The 18,732-nt window shown below is 42.8% G+C and overlaps 2 protein-coding genes and 1 long non-coding RNA gene across 3 annotated transcripts; 2 read left to right on the top strand and 1 right to left on the bottom strand.

The window, feature by feature from the left end:
- Positions 1–2,258: 2,258 nt before the first annotated feature.
- Positions 2,259–3,500, top strand: LOC306765588 (uncharacterized protein F54H12.2-like; the record flags this gene model as incomplete). The annotated part of the gene is made up of 1 exon (XM_079253070.1): positions 2,259–3,500. The coding sequence occupies one exon, from the start codon at positions 2,259–2,261 to the stop codon at positions 3,498–3,500; it is 1,242 nt and encodes a 413-aa protein (XP_079109196.1).
- A 2,371-nt stretch (positions 3,501–5,871) lies between these two features.
- Positions 5,872–11,193, bottom strand: LOC306765324 (uncharacterized protein). Its single transcript, XM_079252742.1, has 6 exons — positions 11,093–11,193; positions 10,875–10,919; positions 10,726–10,770; positions 10,596–10,655; positions 10,427–10,483; positions 5,872–10,323 (listed from the first exon to the last, which is right to left on the bottom strand). The coding sequence occupies exon 6, from the start codon at positions 10,116–10,118 to the stop codon at positions 6,069–6,071; it is 4,050 nt and encodes a 1,349-aa protein (XP_079108868.1). The 5' UTR covers positions 10,119–10,323; positions 10,427–10,483; positions 10,596–10,655; positions 10,726–10,770; positions 10,875–10,919; positions 11,093–11,193; the 3' UTR covers positions 5,872–6,068.
- On the top strand, positions 10,979–15,107 carry LOC306765325. Its single transcript, XR_013771560.1, has 3 exons — positions 10,979–11,353; positions 12,773–13,285; positions 13,420–15,107. It is a non-coding gene; the product is annotated as an uncharacterized lncRNA (long non-coding RNA).
- Positions 15,108–18,732: the final 3,625 nt, after the last annotated feature.

Genomic DNA, 18,732 nt, shown 5'->3' with positions numbered 1-18,732 from the left:
TTTACCAGAAATATCGTTTTTGTCCCACGGGCTTTGAACCAATTTCAAGCAGATCTTTGCGATATGCGTGCCTTAGCCGAACATAACGACAATTTTAATTATTTATTAACGGTCATAGATGTGTTTTCAAAAAAGGCTTTCGTACGTGTCTTGAAGAAGAAAACAGCGGTGGAGGTGGTGAGAGCTTTCGAATCCGTATTTGAAGAAAGCGGCGTACCTAAAAAGTTACAGACGGATTCTGGTAAAGAATTTTTCAACAAAAGTTTCAGAGTTTTGTTGAAGAAACACGGAATTACACATTTTGCCACAGCTAGCGACCTCAAAGCATCGGTGGTTGAACGATTCAATCGCACTTTGAAAGGAAGAATGTGGAAATATTTCACCGCCAACAACACCAAACGTTACATAGACGTCCTGCAAGATTTGGTGAAAAGTTATAACCACAGCTATCACCAAAGTATAAAGATGACCCCCATGCAGGTGACTGATGAGACCGCCTCTCAAGTCTTTCGAAACCTGTACGGAGCAAGGTATGTTACAAAGGCTAGCAAGATGAAATTCAAGAAGGGAGATCTGGTTAGAATATCAAAGCTGCGAGGAGTGTTTGATAAAAAATATGAGCAGAGCTTTACGGATGAGGTTTTCTCGGTAGCAGAGTGCATTCCACGCACCCCGCCCGTGTACAAACTCCAAGATTACGACGGAGAGTCCATCGACGGGTCCTTTTATGAAGCCGAGCTGCAGAAAGTAAAGATTGGTAAAGACAGAACGTATCAGGTAGAGGAGGTTTTAAAACGGCGAACGATCGGGGGTGAAAAACAAGTTTTAGTACGCTGGAAAAACTGGCCGGAGAAATTCAACAGCTGGGTTAAAACCTCGGACCTAACGAATGCGTAAAAACCTGCGTACGTTGAGGTTCAAGCATTCAGCAATATGGATCTATTACATCAAGACGGATTTTACGTGACGCTGCCGTCCAACTCTAGTAAGGACGTGTTTAAAGATAACACGAGTTCCAGCTATACTGTTGATTTAGCAAAACCCATTGAGCTGAGCGGCGAGTGGCTCGTGGGTCTGTGCGAGATCGTCTACCCGCACACGTGGTATAATCTCCAACCGGACGCAGCATTTTTCGAGCTCATGAAAGTATCGGAAGATGAACAGACGGAAAAAGGTTCTGGAAAATCACAAACGCAAACGTTGGTGAGCGTAAAATTTAGCCGAGGAGGGTATTACGCACGGCAAAAAGAGCTGCTGGATCAGATTCAGCCTGCCTTAAGAAGATACATGCCCACGGCGAACGTTTCATACAATGCTGTGACAAAGTGTGTCGATTTTAAAGGCGACGGTCAATATAAAATCCGTGCTTACAGGCCCTTAGCATACATGCTAGGCTTAAAAGCGAATGATTGGTGGACTATCTCCAACCGCTCTTCTCCTCACCCCAGCGACCTGAGAACTGGGATATATAACTTTTTTGTCTACACCGATCTTATTCAGTACCAAGCGGTGGGGGACAGTTACGTACCGCTACTGGCTGTCGTGAATGTTAGCGGGGAATACGGGGACATTGTGAGCATTAGATATAATACAGTGCATTACGCGCGCGTCTCGAAAAGTTACGTGAAAAGCATACGGATAGAAATAAAGACTGATCGTGACAGACCCGTAAACTTTGTGTACGGAAAGAGCATAGTGAAGCTGCACTTTAAACCGGCTGCGTCAAATAAATAAAGATGGCTCTGAGACAAGATCCTCATCGTTTCGTAAATTATTATGAGGGTCAAGTAGGGGGATCCCTACCCGGTTTTTACGGAGCGCCTGTGATGTACGGCCGCGGAGTAGGATCCATTTTTTCCAAACTGTTCCGTTTCGTTACCCCTCTGTTTAAAAAAGGTTTCGCCATAGCCAAGCCTCATCTAAAATCAGCGGCAAAGAACATAGCTAGCGACGTGGTGAGCCACACAATGGGGAAAATTATGAATCCCGCTAATCAGGAGGGATCAGGTGGGATCATGGTCCTCTCGCGCAGACCGAAGAGACGTCCTCCGGGTGAGCGTTTGCGCACCGCTAAAAAACGCAAAGCTCCCGCCAGGAGAAAATCAGTCGCTGCCGGCAGAGCCCGAGAGAGGAAGGTCGCTCGGAGCACGGACATATTTTAAAAAAATTAAAAAATAATTTTCCACGTAGTCATGGCTCTTTTACATCAGAAATCATCGGAGTGCACCCTTTCTGAATTAGATTTATTTTCGGCCCCGATGACGCAGCTGTCTATAGAGGATAAAACCTACACTGAAATTTCTCCTCTTTCAGCCATTACAGACGGCGGTCCTATTGAGTTTTTTATTCCCGGTGATGGGGAGAAATATTTGGATTTAAATGACACTTTACTTCATCTACGGCTTCGGATTACTAACGCGGATCACACCGTTCTGGCCGACGACGCTCAGGTGGGGCTCATCAATTACGCTCTGAATACGATCTTCAGCCAATGCGACGTCATCCTCGGGGATAGACTGATTTCGCAGAGCAGCGCAACGCATCCTTACCGCTCCATGATTGAAACTTTGCTGAACTTCTCAGAGGACACGCTCAAGAGTCAATTTTCAGCGGGGCTTTTCATGAAAGATACAGCCGGGGCTATTGACTCCATCGTCACAAATAACGGACCGAACAGGGGTTTAAATCAGAGAGCGGCCCTCACAGCGAATTCCAGCGAGTTGCATCTGCTCGGGGCCCTCCACGGAGACATATTTTTCTGCGAAAGACTGCTTTTGAACTCGGTGGATTTGAGGATAAAATTGACCAGAGCCAGCGACCATTTCTGTCTCACAGCAGCCAGGGACTCCACTTTCCGTCTGAAAATCTTGGGGGCCTCCCTGTTTGTCAAAAAAGTAGCCGTTTCCCCCGCTGTGCGGCTAGGTCATTCTGCGGCCTTACTGAAAGGTCACGCCCTCTACCCCATCCAGAGAGTTACGGTGAAAACTTATTCTATTCCGGAAAATTCCAGAATTTCTAACCAGGAGAATCTGTTTCTGGGGGCCGTGCCAAAATACGTGGTGCTGGGGATGGTACACCACGAGGCATTCACAGGAAGAAGAGATCTTTCCCCGTTTAATTTCATCCATAACGACGTGGAATATTTAGCCTTATGCCAGGACGGCCGACAGGTTCCCGCCAAGGCCTTCCAGCCTCAATTCAACCAGGGAATCTCGGTCAGGGAGTTTTACAACATGTTTATAGCCACGGGGAGACATCTTAAAGATTTACCGCTGAGCATCGACCGAACTGAATTTAATCAGGGCTACTCATTGTTTGTCTTTAATCTGAACGCCACCGAGGACAGCGACGCCCTGTCACCCATCTCCAGCGGTAGTCTGAGGCTGGAAATGAGATTCAGGGTGCCTCTTCCGCACACGACGACTTTGATTGTGTACGCCTGCTACGACTCTATTCTGGAGATCAACTCAAAAAGACAGGTGCTGGTGGATTATTATTAAAACTGAAAAAACAAAAACAGAATGAATAACCATCAGCTGGAGAGTCTTTTACAGCGCGTGCTGGGGAAAAATTTATTTTGCGGCGTGTGGGCCTCCGACCAATTACATTCGTTGAGTAGCGAGCTTCAGCCACCCTGCTATTTTATAGTCAACACGCATCCTTCGCATAAACCCGGAGAGCACTGGCTTAGTCTTACCCTGGAGGCGGATGGAACGTCGACTTTTTTTGACTCTTACGGTTTCAGTCCCACATTTTTTCACTACCCAGCCAGCATTCTGCAGTTTTTGGAAGACCGCTCACATCAGATATCTTATCACACTCTACAGCTTCAGCATCCTCTGTCTACAGCCTGCGGACAACACTGCGTTTATTATCTCTGTCACCGTGCCTGGGGATTCTCTTATAAACAAGTTTTATCTTTGTATACCGACGACGTGTTAAAAAATGACCTGGAGGTAACTAACTTTGTAAAGCAGTATCAACGCTGTATCGGAAATCAACGGTCACAATGTTTTAATCACGGGACTTGCTCTCTACAAATGTTTAAAGATTGTTACCGACTTTGTTAATTCAGTGTGTATGAAAAAAGTATGACGCAAAAAAAAATGTGATGAATAAAGATTTTATTGAGAAAGACAAAACAAATGTTTTTTTTTTTTTCTGTTTTCACGAGGAAAAGTTTATCCAAGCAGGCGGCTTACGAATTTTCCGCAGTCTTGTGGAAACTTGTCCGCTTTCTTTCTGCTCCGGCGTAACCCAGCGCGGGGATAAAGTTAATTTTCTAGTCTTCTTCTGCTTCTTCCCTGCTTCCCAACCTGCGTTTACCGCTTCCGGTAAATCTTCATCTTTCTGGAGAAGAAGGCGGTACTGCTCGCGCGCGTCAGGATTTGTCACGGTGGATACAGGAACGTTAATCTCTCGCAAGCTGTTTAGAAAATCCATCCAGCCTCTCGGCAGTTGACTTTGAGATTTTTTTTTTTTAAAAGACTGAGTCAGGTTTTTCAGTAAGTCGATCATGTGCGAACCTTTTATTATTTTTCCCCGGTGAATAAATTCCCCTCTCACAGTCCAGCTTCCACCACTTTCGCTTAATTTCTTCATAATGTACTCAGCATTTCGACGGTCGCGCGGGGGCAAGTTTTTAATGACTTCGCCGGCAGTTTCATCCAAGTCCGAGTGTTTAGTATTTTCACCGGTGGGACGCTCGCTGGTCAGAGGCTGATCCGCAGGATGTCCGCTGGTCAGCCGCTCACTGACAGCGTCGTTTTGTAAAGTCAGAGTAACGCTTCGCTCACCCTGCTGACCTTGTTTGATTAGGGTGAGATATCTCTGTAACAGAGAGTTATATTTCTTAATCTTTTCATAAGAACCCAAGTCCGGTTCGTTTAATATAGCTCTCATTTTTTCATCCAGATCTTCTTCAGCCTTATCTCGAATACTCTCCCCTGGTCCGGAGCGGGTTAGACGGTTTAACTGTTGAGGCGTGATGAGAAACATTTTCTGCGATGACATGATTACCTTCTGATGATTCCACCTAAAATATTACCCAGAATTGGCACGGCTGCGGAGAGCAGCGGTAATAGAAATCCTCCAGATTGCTTACTTAAAACCGTCCGTTTACGGTTTATCCCTGCTTTCTTATCGGCCAGCAATCTGATAATTTTCTTCTGACCTTTAAGCTTTCTGTACTGGCAAGACGACAGTGGAATGTTGCCCTTTAAAAGATTTAAAGCAATCTCACTCAGAGCCTGGAGAAAGTCTGATGAGCAGTGCTTCAGGATCTCCTTACGCCGGCGAGGGGTTGCATGATACAGAGCTTTGAGTAAACCCGCATTCCGTTTTATGCGCGCTGACATCTTGATGATGATCTATTATTTACTTTTTGGGGATGTAAACGGCAGGCCACTGACCGGGGAGTATCCCCGTTCTCAGTCTGTACTGTTCTGGGCAGGTGGCTGTCAGGTCCAGCAATAAATAACCGTGGTTCTCTCTGGTGGCATCTTCGAAGCTCTGCAGAAAAAAGGCTCTCTGTGATGGGAAAACTTGATGAGCTAATATTTTCAGCTGTAATTTATCCCGAGGATTTTTAAAAAGCACCATATAGTTTGTGTTTAAACTAATGGCCCGGCTGTGTTTACCCTTATGAAAAAGGTTTTGAGTTAGCATGAAAACGCTCATGTTACGGTGATGGCGGTACTCTGTAAAAATTTTCACCACCTCAGGATGTTCGGAGGCCTGGAACATGACATCATCCAGAATAAGCAAGTGCGTCTGATCAGAAGGAAACAACTCCTCGTCAAAAGAATTTGGCAGACCGTGAACAAACTTGATGTTTTTATTCAATTTCTGCAATTCAGCATACATGGGCTGGAAAGAGCTGTAAATCCAAACAATATTTTTTGGCACTTTATCCATGACATGATCACAGTTTCTCAAAACAATATTTACAAAATGGGATTTCCCGCAGGAACTCGGACCTGTTAACAAACATGAAAATGGAGTTTTGAGTCTGTACTCAAAGGCCTCTGCTTCATCAGGTGCTGAAAAGTGTGACATTTTCTTCCTATTTAGTAACCAAAAGGCAGAGTAGAACCGTCAGGAAAAAGTCTTCTCTTATCATACACGGCCCTAAATTTTTTTTGATATGAAAGATTCCTGAGTTTGAAGTTTGTTTTATCACGGCAAATCGTGTGCTGTGGGATGGTGATGTGCCCTGCGCTGTCGGCGTCGTTTAGAAAGCCCTCCACTAAATCTTTGATACTATCAAAGTTTATGTGCGTCGCGAAATCGCGCGTCTGCGTAATCCCTTTAACTTTCATGACAACTTTCTGGCGTTCGCGGGTCTGATACGCATAACTTTTAGGCCCGGCGGCAACAAATTCCTGTATGCTGTCGCCGTCCAGCTCATCCGTCAAATCACCTAGAAAACGTCCGAGTTCTAGACCCGTCTCACCGTTTCCCACGACATAGATTAAACTGTCAGTGTCTGTGTACAGAACCCTGTTCCCCAGCTGCTCCAGATAACTGTACAATTTCAGGCGCGCGTAAGCGGTGGTAAACGCTGCGATGAAGACGTTGCTGGTTTTACCTGGAGGAGTTATGACGCGATCGTGGTATGTCCACTGAATCATGGCTGTTTTTTCACTCAGAAAGGAAAGATATTCCACGTTGTACATGCCGGAGAACACATAGTGGAAAAATTCCTCGTCATCAGTGACCAGTGAGGTCCGAGTCAAATGGCTCCTTTGAGCAAATTTACCCCAGAAGGAGTTCAGTGAGATTTTAGCTATCTGACGTTTTGCGGGATTAACCTCGATTTTCTCAGGGTCTAGCCGGATACCTTGATGCGTCTGATAATCCGAGATGTATGCTTCACGGGACGCCTGATCCGCCGCGTCAGTCGGATAACCGGACGCTTCCTGCTTGTTTTTAAGAAAGGTGCGAATGTAGCCCTGAAAGATGGAATCGTCGCGTCTCTCAAAATGCCACACTTCAGTAATAAGGCAGACTCTGTACCCCATGTACAGAGCTTTCTTAAACTCTTCTGAAACCCAAACACCTGTCAGCGCCCTCTGCTCCTCGCTGTGATCGCATGCGCTCGACTGATTGTTGATTTCCGCGCAGGTCCGGCAGAGCGTAAAGACGAGCTTTCCGCGCGAGGTTTTAAAGGGCAGAACAGGGAAGAACAGAGCGCGCGGAGGAAGAACCACGGCTCTGATGAAGCCGAAATATTCACGCGGATCTAGAAATTCTCGCCTGATTATTTTTGGGTGTCCAAGCGGGTAGGCGCATGTATAATTGACGTACGGGTAAAGGGACGTCACGTCAACGTAGCGCACTGACTCACCAGACGCCGCTGTGTACCGAAGCTTCACGGCGCACGTCCGTCCCCCGAACAGAGCCTGACGCGGTGAGAGAGGTTCTGGAATGTTTAGGTTTTCAATGAACGCGCGCACTGTCGCATCTTCAGCCTTTAATTTTACCCATTCGTGCTCCCACATGACCACGACGTGCACGCCGTAAACTGTCTCCAGCGTGCGGGATCTCTGCTCAGTCGCATTGCGAAGCTCCTCGTAGGGAAGCCCTCTGATAGGAGAAATGCCCTGAGGGTCAAAGCAAGACGCACAGCCGTGCCAAAAGCAGCCGTGGTATGAAAACACCCAATGCTCACCGGCAATCTGCGCATAACCATCTACAAAGTAGGGTCCGACCCGCTTTTCTCCGCCTTTTAACGCGTGCTGAATGTCAATGTTTCTGACGGCCGCCACCCACTCGAGCCATTGAATCGAAGCGTTTGAAAAACTCTTACACTGCCGTCGATAATCATCGGGGGACGGGATAGCCACTGTTTTAGCCGGCAGAAAGTTTGTACGGAATACTTTACTGCACGCCGCCGCTATTGTTACGGTGCTGAACGGGTCCACGTTCGTGTCGCTGACAAACTGCTGTCTGAATTTCAGGCATCCTTGTGCCAGAAGCTCGACGTCATTGCGACAGTAACGCAGAGCTTCAGCTTTAAAGTCAAAGGCCCCTTTACACGCATCCGTGTACCAGCTAAGAAACTCATCCTGTTCGCGCTGACACATGCCGTCCACGCCGTAATCAGACGCTTGTGGATACGGACCGATGTAATTTAGATGCTCCTCCGAGCTGAATTTGTGAGGAAACGTGCCTTTGCTACAATCATCGAAGCCCAGGGCTTTTGGCATTTGACTAAGTCGCATGGCGAGAAACGAGAGTGAGTCGATGTACCTCGTTCGGAAATCAGGTTCGCTAAAGCAGAGAACTTTTGCGCCTTGCATAATCAGCGAGGGCTTCAGGCCAAGCTCAAGCATCGCATTCAGCACCAAGTAACCGTCAAAGCCGCGGGAATTATGAGCTATAAAAGTAGATCCGCGGTACATCGGTCTCCTGAAATGCAAGATAAATTGCCGTGCGCAATCCAAACCGTAAGACTCCCATCGGACACCCTTCAACGTTTTGGTACAGACTAGAAATGGTACGTGCTGACCCTGTGCGTCTGTGAATGTTTCAAAATCGTAAAAAATCAGATTACTGTCCTGCCTCTTATCCTGGGTTAGCGGTTGAATGTAACACTGATGCACATCGAGGTCTGATTTGGCCGCTAATTTTTCGCCGCAGATGTTGCATTTTAATTTAGGGCAGGTGTGAGAAGCCTTCCCTTTGGCCACGCGGTATGTGGTGTGACATTTTTTGCAGCGTTTTATCAGCGAGCATATGCTATCAGCAGTTTGAGCAGAGGAGCAGGGTTTAGTTTGCTTATGCCGCACAAAACACGCATGTGAGCGACATACTCTGTTACAATCCGTACAAAATTCAGACGCCTCCTCTTCCTGAGTGCAGGAAGAAACGTTGCATACCGAGCAAAACCCTGGACAGGCGTGCGTGTATGAGTTTTTGTAAGATTTATAGCAAAAGTGGCAAATGTATTTACCCCCTATAAATCCTCCAATATTTTTAATCCCGTAATAGTGTTTCTGTGCGAGAAAAAAAAACAGCGGATTTGTTCGGTCCGGGAAATCTGTTTGAAATTTAGATAAGGGACGCTGGTCTTTTGTTCTGTAAAATATTATGATTTTACGCTGGACAATGTCCTCAAATCTACGAATGTCGCTGAAGTTGACGGGCGAATTAGCATTCAGACCTGCCCGAAGCTGCAGTTCTGTACCAAACGACGCAGCCTGCTGATCTGTGAAATGTGGGGAGATTAGAAAGGCTAAGTTTATCGCAAAGCACAGCTCATCCTGTCTATTGTTCACGACGTACAGATGACGTCTTTTTTTCTGAACAATTTCACAGTCTATTGTTTTTTCAAGTTTCCGTTTAGCACCGCCTGAAGGGTTTGTTATGATTTGCACAACAAGCTCTAGGCGAGAATCTGAAGCTACACTATCATTTGACTGTACCATACGGTCTAGCAAATCCCCGAATAAATCCATTATCTCTCCCTGGGATGGCTCAGTGACGGGTAATAATATATGATTCTGACTGTTCTGGCTCAGTATTTCTAGTTGGACCAGATCGCCGCGATGAATCTGAGGGTAAACTTCATCAACAAATTCCGCAATACCCGTCTGCACATCGATGTAAAACTGACAGAGGTCTGGAATGTCTCTGGCAGGCAGATTCAGTGTATGTCTAAATTCATGATTATTGAAGCGCTCGCGGGACAGCTGACGACCTGCTTCGAGCGAAGCAGCTTCTCCTGACCCACGTATACCTCCTCCAGACTGTACAGGTTCGTTCAACTGAAGAATGTCAGGGGAAGCTGCAGCTTCAGCAGCACCGCTCAGGTCTTCTTCCGCGATGAGACGGGTTTGTCCCCTGGATGGTGCTAAAGAGCTATCTTGTACGGGGAGTGAAATCTCTTCAACCTCAGTCCCAGGAAGACTTACGGGTTGTGTGTTAAAATTGTCATGCAAAGGCCGATGTAGGTTAAGAAGAGCGTGATCTATTAAATCAAAGTTGTTAAAATCAGTCGGTACAGGATCCGCGCTATTTTGAACGGGCTGATCGGCTTGAAACGGAATAGATGGGTTAGCGAACGCCGCTGGAATCTGATTGAGTGAATCTAACAATCTGTTTATCTCTTCCATGATAGTACAGGAGTAGAAAATGTCACACCTTTACAGCTTACCTTTGAAGCATGTTACCCAGCGTAGTTAAAACTTCAGACAGTGTACGGCTCAGATGCAGGAATGTCTCCAGCGTGTCTCCTCGGCGTTCGTAATTATCCCTCCTGCTGAGCGGATTCCGATATGTCAGAGACGTCCAACGTGGACGTCCGCGGTTACGCCGGCGCTACATTTCAAGACAAAACGAAAGATAGATGATATATAAAACTTCTGTTAATAAAACAATGATATGTTAATAAAATAAAATGCTACGTTACTAATGTTATTACAACGTAGTTTCTGAAAGCCGGGTCTCCTCCTTCCGGCAGGAAGAGCGCGCCTAGTTCCTGTGGAGAGAAGCCCAAAAAATAAGAGTTCGGATAAAACTTTATTTATTTATTTTTTTCTTCCTATGAGAAGATATCTTTTTAAAATTTATTTTTATTTTGTGGGGCTTACTTCGATTCGTGCCGATGCTGCCTGTCGGTGCAGAAGTCCTGATCTCCTCCGTTTGAACTTCTAACAATAAAATAATAATCATTAAAATTAATATTAATATTTTCATTTCTATTCAGATTCAAAGACTTACCTTGACCAACACTGGCAGCGCCGTGTGAAGCGGCGTCCGGTGTTTCTGAAAACGTATCAAGAAGACATATTTGTATATATTTCTAAATAATAATAATAATAATAATAATAATAATAATAATAATAATAAGAGTCCAAAAAAAAACTGACCTTGTTTTACATGGGACGCGTCGCGAGAAGCGTTGGTTTGCGTCTCTGGAGAAAAAAAAAAAAAAAAAAAGAGAGGAAAACATAATCTATTTTACTTCCAAAGGTGAAGTAAAAGACAGGATGCGTCGCCAAGAAGTGACGTAACATGCACGAGGTTGTTTGCAGAAGCTTATTGCAGCGGTGACTTTTGAAAAGAAATAATAAATAAATAATATTACCTATCGTGCATGTAGTAATGGCTTCCGATTGTTCACAATCAATCCGTGGAGCTGAGCCCTCATCTCCGGGAACCGGACCCTCGACGACCGGACGTCTGCGGAGCCTGTTGACGACTTGACGGATTGCCGGGATGCTAGCCTGTATGCCAGACCGGTCCGGGGCTGATCCAGACTCTTCAAGCTGAGGAATGGACCGGATCACGCCGGGACGTATATTGTCCTCTGGTTCCGGCAGCCGGGCCGCTGCTCTAAATAAATCTGGTGAGTAAAGCATTTGGAAAACAAATATTTTAAATCATGATATAATGACAGACGCTACGTTTTAAATAAGAAAAGAAAGACGTACCGTAATCTGTTTGCGTAAGCGTTATTCCCTCCCATTCATCAAAAAAATCTGGTAAAGGAAAAAAAGCAAATAATTTTAGTTAAAAAATAACTTTTAGAAAAAAGATGAATCGTTGATTTTAATACTCACCTGCCCCAAGATCGTTTCTCGATGGAGGCGAGTGGATCTGTGCGATCGTTATAATTTCTAAATACCGGATAAATTAAAGTTAATCAGTAAGTCTGATAAATGAAAAGCCTAGACATGAAGAAGTTTTTTTCCCTACCCCGTGACATGGTTGCGTTGTGAGGTTGTCTCTCGGAACGAGGTGATTTTTAGAAGTGACTAAAGGACTGGTTTTATATTTCTTTTGGAAACGTACATCGATAATTTGTTTCTCTGTTTTTTTTCAGATAAGAAGCAACCGTTGTTGACAGGTTTCTTGACCGTTACGGGGTCATTAAGCAATAAAAACTCATTTTTGACACAGAGAATGTTTTGTTTGTATTATCTCAGCTAACAGCTTGCTGACACTTCTCTGTAAGTTATGTATGTTTACCACACGTTTCTGTTAAATATATGAGCATCCATAGGTTAAAAAACCCTTTCTCTTAAACATGGACCAGGTGTCTGATTTTTAAAACTTTTTTCCCGGCTACGGGGGGGGGGGGGGGGGGGGTCATTAAGCAATAAAAACTCATTTTTGACACAGAGAATGTTTTGTTTGTATTATCTCAGCTAACAGCTTGCTGACGCTTCTCTGTAAGTTATGTATGTTTACCACACGTTTCTGTTAAATATATGAGCATCCATAGTTTAAAAACCCCTTTCTCTTAAACATCACATTTTTTTCTTCCGGCTACGGGGGGTCATTAAGCAATAAAAGCTTACTTGGCGAGAGAGAGAATGTTTTGTTTGTATTATTTCAGCTAACAGCTTGCTGACGCTTCTCTGTAAGTTATGTATGTTTACCACACGTGTCTGTTAAATATATGAGCATCCATAGTTTAAAAACCCCTTTCTCTTAAACATGGACCAGGTGTCTGATTTTTAAAACTTTTTTCCAGCTAGAGGGTCATTAATCAATAAAAGCTTACTTTGAGACAGAAAGAATGTTCTGTTTGTATTATCTCAGCTAACAACTTGTTGCCACTTCTCTGCAAGTTAACCCAAGTGTTAGAGGATTTAAACAGGGACAGTTAAAGGAACTTTTTTTTTCTCTTCCTTCAGTAAAAAACAGACTCAAAACGCATGAGCAGCAGATAGACGCGTGTAGAAAAAAGGTACTCGTTTTATCAGTTAAAACTCTACAAATATCATAATAAGTTAGCTTTTTTTTTTTGCTCTTCTTTCAGACCAACAAGAGAACACATGTCCCACCACCGAGGGGAAAAAGGATTTTGCAGACTGAAGGAGCAAAAACAACGTTTTTTCTTTTCCCATCCATTTATTAGCACTTTTTTTTTTTTTTTGCTAACACTTCTATTTTTTTTACTTCTCTTTTTGCATTTATCATAATAGTTTAATTCTTCTTCTTTTTTTCCAATAGTTTATCAACGCGAAAGTCACTGAAAACACACCAACAGAGGGTCGTAAAAAGCCTGCTGCAGACAAGAGGGGGTGCTTGCCACACGGGCCAGTAGAAGAGCGGGGGTGTAAATACAAACAGACTCAGAGAGGATTTTTGCAGCCAGCAAAAAAACTTTTTTTCACTCTTCCCACCCTGTAAACTCTGTTTATACTACTTTTTGCATTTCCCATGATAAGTTTGCTCTTTTCCAGTAGACCCAAAAGACTCAAAGGCGAAAAACCACGTCTCATCGCTGAAGAAATACTGATTGCATCAGAGTGACACGCATATGGAGAAGGTAAGGGATTTTTTTTGTTTTTTCCCCAAAACTTTCTTTACCTTATTTTATTACTCTTTCTCTTAGACGTTTTTTTAATTTTCTTCTTTTTTTTTTTTTTCCCTTCCCCCCCGGACCCCTCTTTATACCTCTAGACTCGTTCGGACATGCCCCTAACATGTCCAGGCACACCGCCCAGGCATGACGTACGTCCAGAAGACATGTCCGGGCATGTCCAGGCACACCGTCCAGGCATGCCGTACGTCCAGAAGACATGTCCGCCCAGGTATGACGTACGGACATACGTCATTTCCGGACATCACGTGGTCTAGGGACCGCCGCCGGATGACCTCACTTCCGGACATCACGTGGTCCAGGGACCGCCCACGGATGACGTCACTTTTAGAGCCACGCCTGGGAGGAGGGAGATGACGTACGGACATACGTCACTTCCGGACATCACGTGGTCCAGGGACCGCCCCTCACCCAAGTTACGCCCACTTATGACGTGGCACACGCTGATTGGGTCACAGAGGGGGAGGGACTTCCGGTTCATTAAGATACGCCTACTTATGACGTGGCACACGCTGATTGGATCACTGAGGGGGCGGGACTTCCGGTTCATTAAGATACGCCCACTCGTGACGTGGCAGCTTCTCATTGGATCACAAAGGGGAGGGGCTTCCGGATCGTTAAGCCACGCCCACTTGTGACGTGGCAGCTTCTCATTGGATCACAAAGGGGAGGGGCTTCCGGATCGTTAAGCCACGCCCACTTGTGACGTGGCAGCTTCTCATTGGATGACAGGGGGTCATAAATCATTTTTTGACATAAAGTGGGTCCCTTCTTTATTAATGCAACTAAAATTAAAAAAAAATCTTCATCATATCTGTACTGTACATGCAGACCACATTACCACGTGCATGCATGCACTAATATCTGCATACACAGACACACACACACACTCTCACACACACACACACACACACAGACAAATACAGGGGTGGAAGTAGGTGGACCCAGGTTGGTAAAGTCACTAGCTCAGCCAGTCACTAAAAAACAGGTCCAGCTGTGCCACATGAGGAAATAGACAAGGACACGTGCAAAACTGTGCATCATCAGAAAAATGGGATCCTCTATGTGTGTACATGCAGTGCTATAGTTAAATGTACTTGTGTAATTAGTGGATGTGAGTCTGTGTGTATCCTTTCCAGGCTAGCAAAATGTATAAGGTCTCATCACATCAGTGAAGCATAGCTTAAGTGCGTATGAACGTCCTTGCAGAATACTTTGTACAACAACTAATTGTATGTTGCATTGGCAACATTTATCCACCACAAGCAGCTCTCTATAACACTTATTCATCTTTAAAATAAGATTTGTTTGCCGATCAGTTGGATGTCAAGTTAAAAGTTGCTTTTCAGGCTGTTGTTTCATTGCCATCTAAAAGCATTTCTGGCATCAAAAGAAAAAGAGATGAGGTGTTAGAAATAAATGAACTTCCTGATCAGAATCGCACGAGACAGGAGGCGTTAAAATATGTGCATGTCATTTTGAAAGGGACCACGTGCAAAGTGAAGAGTAACAAGGTTAGGAATTCGCTGTCACTGAATTCACTGTACAGCTATTCAAGATTTGCTTTTGTGTTTGTATAATTCAGACAATAAACTTTTTTCTTGTTTATTTTAATTTTAAAACTATGTTTAATGACTTGAAGCCAATTTTTATAGATTACATATGATGCTGAGGTCTTCCATCTTGCACATCTACACTGGTTCTGTTTCTTTATCATTATTTATTTTGCACTTTCCATGTTTTAGAAAATAAATCAATACAACTGACATCCATGGTTACTGCTCTCCAGTTTTTATGAAGCTTGAATGTGACGTAAATAGGCTGAGTAATTCCAAGAATGTGATAATAAAAAGAGAAAGGATTTGTTTAGCAAGGCAAGCAGCCAATTTGAACTTTTCAAGAAAGCAACCAGCTCTTAATTTGCAACCTTTCCACCACATTACGTCAAATTCAGCCTGGTAGTTTTTTACTTTTTTGTGTGACAGAGTCAGAGAGACAAAGTGCAATGAAAGAGCTCCTTTGCTCCAGCTCTCACATTGGCAGAGTAAAGATTTGGATAGTTTTCGGGCCAAAACATAGAGCTACAGTGTTTTCATGGCCCTGCATTACGCACCTGAAGCCATTAATGTTTTTCTCCCTTTTTTTCAAAGCATCTTACTCACGCTGCTCACTCAGCCCTCCATTTGCAGAAGCATTAAAAGAAAATAAGTCATCTGCTGCACAAAAGATGTGTGTAATGCCTTTGTATTTTTTTGCTTTCTCTTCTTATGTGATTAAAGAGCTCAGTTGTGATGCACATATTAATGATGTACATGGTACTACAGACAACCTGGTAGTCTGTGTCCTTTGTATGACATGATATGTTATCTAAAATCTGTTCTTCCATGCCTGAAATCATGTTCTAATTTTAAAAGCACATTTCCACCTCAGAGCAATTGATCTATTTGTGTTGTATTGACCTTCATTCACAGAACTTATTTTTAACCCCTACACCCCATAAGCAGACCACTGTCTTTTTCTTCATTTATGGACTTGTGTTTCATCTTGTGTTTGACTTGTTATATCTAAAACATGGCCAACCTTTGTGTATTTTATCTCATGTGTGTGTTTGCTCTGCAGCATGCCTTGCATATCTGTTGGCTGTTGGGGGAAAAAAATGTCAACATGTCATTAAAGTTTATTGTTTGTCTTTAAAGATGTTTATTCTTTATATTGTCATACTGTACTTATTTCCACTAAAATTATTGATTAAAGACAAGTTTAGACTTTAAGACATAAAATAATGGTTGACCTGTCAGCTTACTTAGCTGCCAACAATGTACGCCTGGAAAACATGCTCTGTTCCTGACAGAGAAGAGACACACTAAATAGTTACTTTCATTTGTTCTGCAGCACATTCATCAGATAAAGCTCATTTATTTGAATGATGCACTTTGCCTCTATGTCCCTGGTTGGCCCTATTTGAGTGGCAGATGTTTATCATTCTGATTCAGACACAGATCAGCCTCCAAAAGCAGAAATCTTCAACTTTTCCAGGGCTGTGAAATCAAAGTAACAGGACTCCTTAATTTCTAAAAATTGTCCCATGAAAGAGAAAATGGAATATAAAATAATGGATGAATCAGAGATTTTTGAAAAGAAAACATTTTAACATAGAAAAACAAAATATGGTTCTAAATGCAGGTGCAATGCTTGTAAGCGTCTAATGCTTGTGAGGATCCTTGTTAACCTCAAAGCAAACAATTCATCTTTCTAAACAGGAAAACTATAAACTGGCCAGTTTAAACATAATATTTTTCCACAGTATTAGGCATTTGTTCCACCAAGGCTTCAAGTCTACAGTGGGGCTAAGTTAACTCACAGTCAGCAGCATTGCATTAAAATGCCATCTAGTGGCCTTGTGCAAATTTGCTGCAGGTTTGATCAAATGTGGATCAGGGATTTCATGTTGAATTATGTCAAAAGTAACAATCCATCATTTAATCAGGGAGTTATTTAATTGTATCATATGGAACTAAGTGATTTTATTATAAAGGCCACTTTTTATTGTCTTTGTAAGATGAAATGAGAAATAGTTGTATACGATTCCACATAATAATTGTTGGTAATTATTTACACAGAAATTCAGCCAAATTATCACTTAAACCAGTTTGCGCCAAAGTAAAAGAAATTCATCATTTGTGTTTTTCCTGCAAAATATAATTAAACTTTCTGATTTCTGTTGTTTAATGATTTTAGAGCTTTTTGTTTATTCTGTGGTTTGTTTTTAAGTTGTCTCTTTATTCATCTTTTTTTTTTTTTATCATTTTAAGTGATCACATGTCTATTGATTTATTTCATACTGAGTTATCTTTTGGTTTGGCTAAAGAAAAGACATTATGTATAGAAAGCTGGGTTAAAGTTGACCTTTCTGTATCTGAGTATACGCAGACAAAAACGGTTGTTACGTTCATGTTTCTCTCTTGTTGCACAATTTCAGTCACATGAGGCTGCAGGGCTTTGCTTACTTTGATCCAAAAACTTGAACCTGAGTGTGTCGGACTTAAAACGTGGTTTCCCTCTATGTGTGTGTGTTGTTGTGCATGTGTTCACGCCACAGGAGGCAACAGTCACATGCCGATTAACAGCTTCTGAGCATCTCAGATTCTCTTGACATTCATGGATGGGTCACTCGTGTCTGCTTCATTCAAGAGTTGATAACCACAGAAAGTAGGAAGAGAAAATCTTAAGTGATCTTCACAATGCAGTACAACAGGACATGTGAGCTTAAGTTGTGGATTTTTCTGGAGTGGACAGCGCGTGCAATTCTACACCCAGTCACAAGAGTAACCTGCAGCAGAGAAGTGTTTTCTTTTTATTTTCTTTCTTTCTTTCACATGGACTGAATGCGGTTTGTTGCACCAGTAACTCTAACGTAACCACTCGTTTATGTAATCATATCATTGTTTCCCAGCGCTCATTATATTCCCTGAGTCAGTGGTAATATGAAGGTGTTGTGTTTTAACAAAGACTTGTGACTCAACATATCACCAGCACCATACATATAGTGAGAAATCCCCCCTTAACCTCATTACATTTCAGGTTTAGTTATACTCTCAGCTTTGCAGTAACAGCTTTAAGACCAACACCATGGCCCTCAAGGGAATTCTCATTGTATTACATCCGGTCTAATTGTTTCAAGTTCTATCTAAAGCTAAATCTTTTAGTCACCTCTGTTTTCAAAGTGTTCCCTTTTAGATGTCAAAACAGAGAATCAGATGAAAATTACAGCTTTTTTTTTTACTTTTTGTTTTTCAAAACCTGTTCTGAAATATTTCAAAATGTATCCGTATATCATTTTCATACCAAAAGTAGCTCAAAGTGTTTTACATAATAACTAATAATTAAGCGTCAAATGAAAATCATAAATCTAATGTTAAAAATAAGCTTTCACATGACCAAATATATAACCTAAGCAAATTAAAAACACACACACCAAACCATGCGGTTTACCTTCTCACAGTCAAGCACATGAAGCACACAAAGCCCCCAAACCTACATGCTAGTCCTATTTTCCACAGACAAACCCCAATCTGTGCTATCAGGGTTGATGCTGCTATGAAGAAGTATTTTCCGAAGGACTTATCTCACTATTGTTTAGTTGCAAATACCACTGATTATTTCTGTCAAATGAGCATAGAATTGAATTTCCCTTTCTGAAAATAAAGACATGCTAAGTATTTCTTTTGAATGCTCAACATGGTGAGATCTTGCAGGTGCCAAAAATATCCCACAAAGGAAACACTGGTTCATCCAGCAGTCCAGTCCTGCAATTTGCTTTTTGCTTTTCCTGCAAGTGTAGCATGTTTTTGGTTTTGGATGGTTAGTTAGATAAAGTAGGCCATTTCTTCTTG

Source organism: Telmatherina bonti (assembly GCF_933228915.1).
Source record: "Telmatherina bonti genome assembly, chromosome: 14".
Classification (NCBI taxonomy): Eukaryota; Metazoa; Chordata; class Actinopteri; order Atheriniformes; family Telmatherinidae; genus Telmatherina; species Telmatherina bonti.
This window is presented reverse-complemented; position numbering and strand designations above follow the sequence as displayed.

Coding starts and splice junctions, on each gene's coding strand:
- LOC306765324 (XM_079252742.1), bottom strand. CDS start 10,118: ATGGAAGAGATAAACAGATTGTTAGATTCACTCAATCAGATTCCAGCG.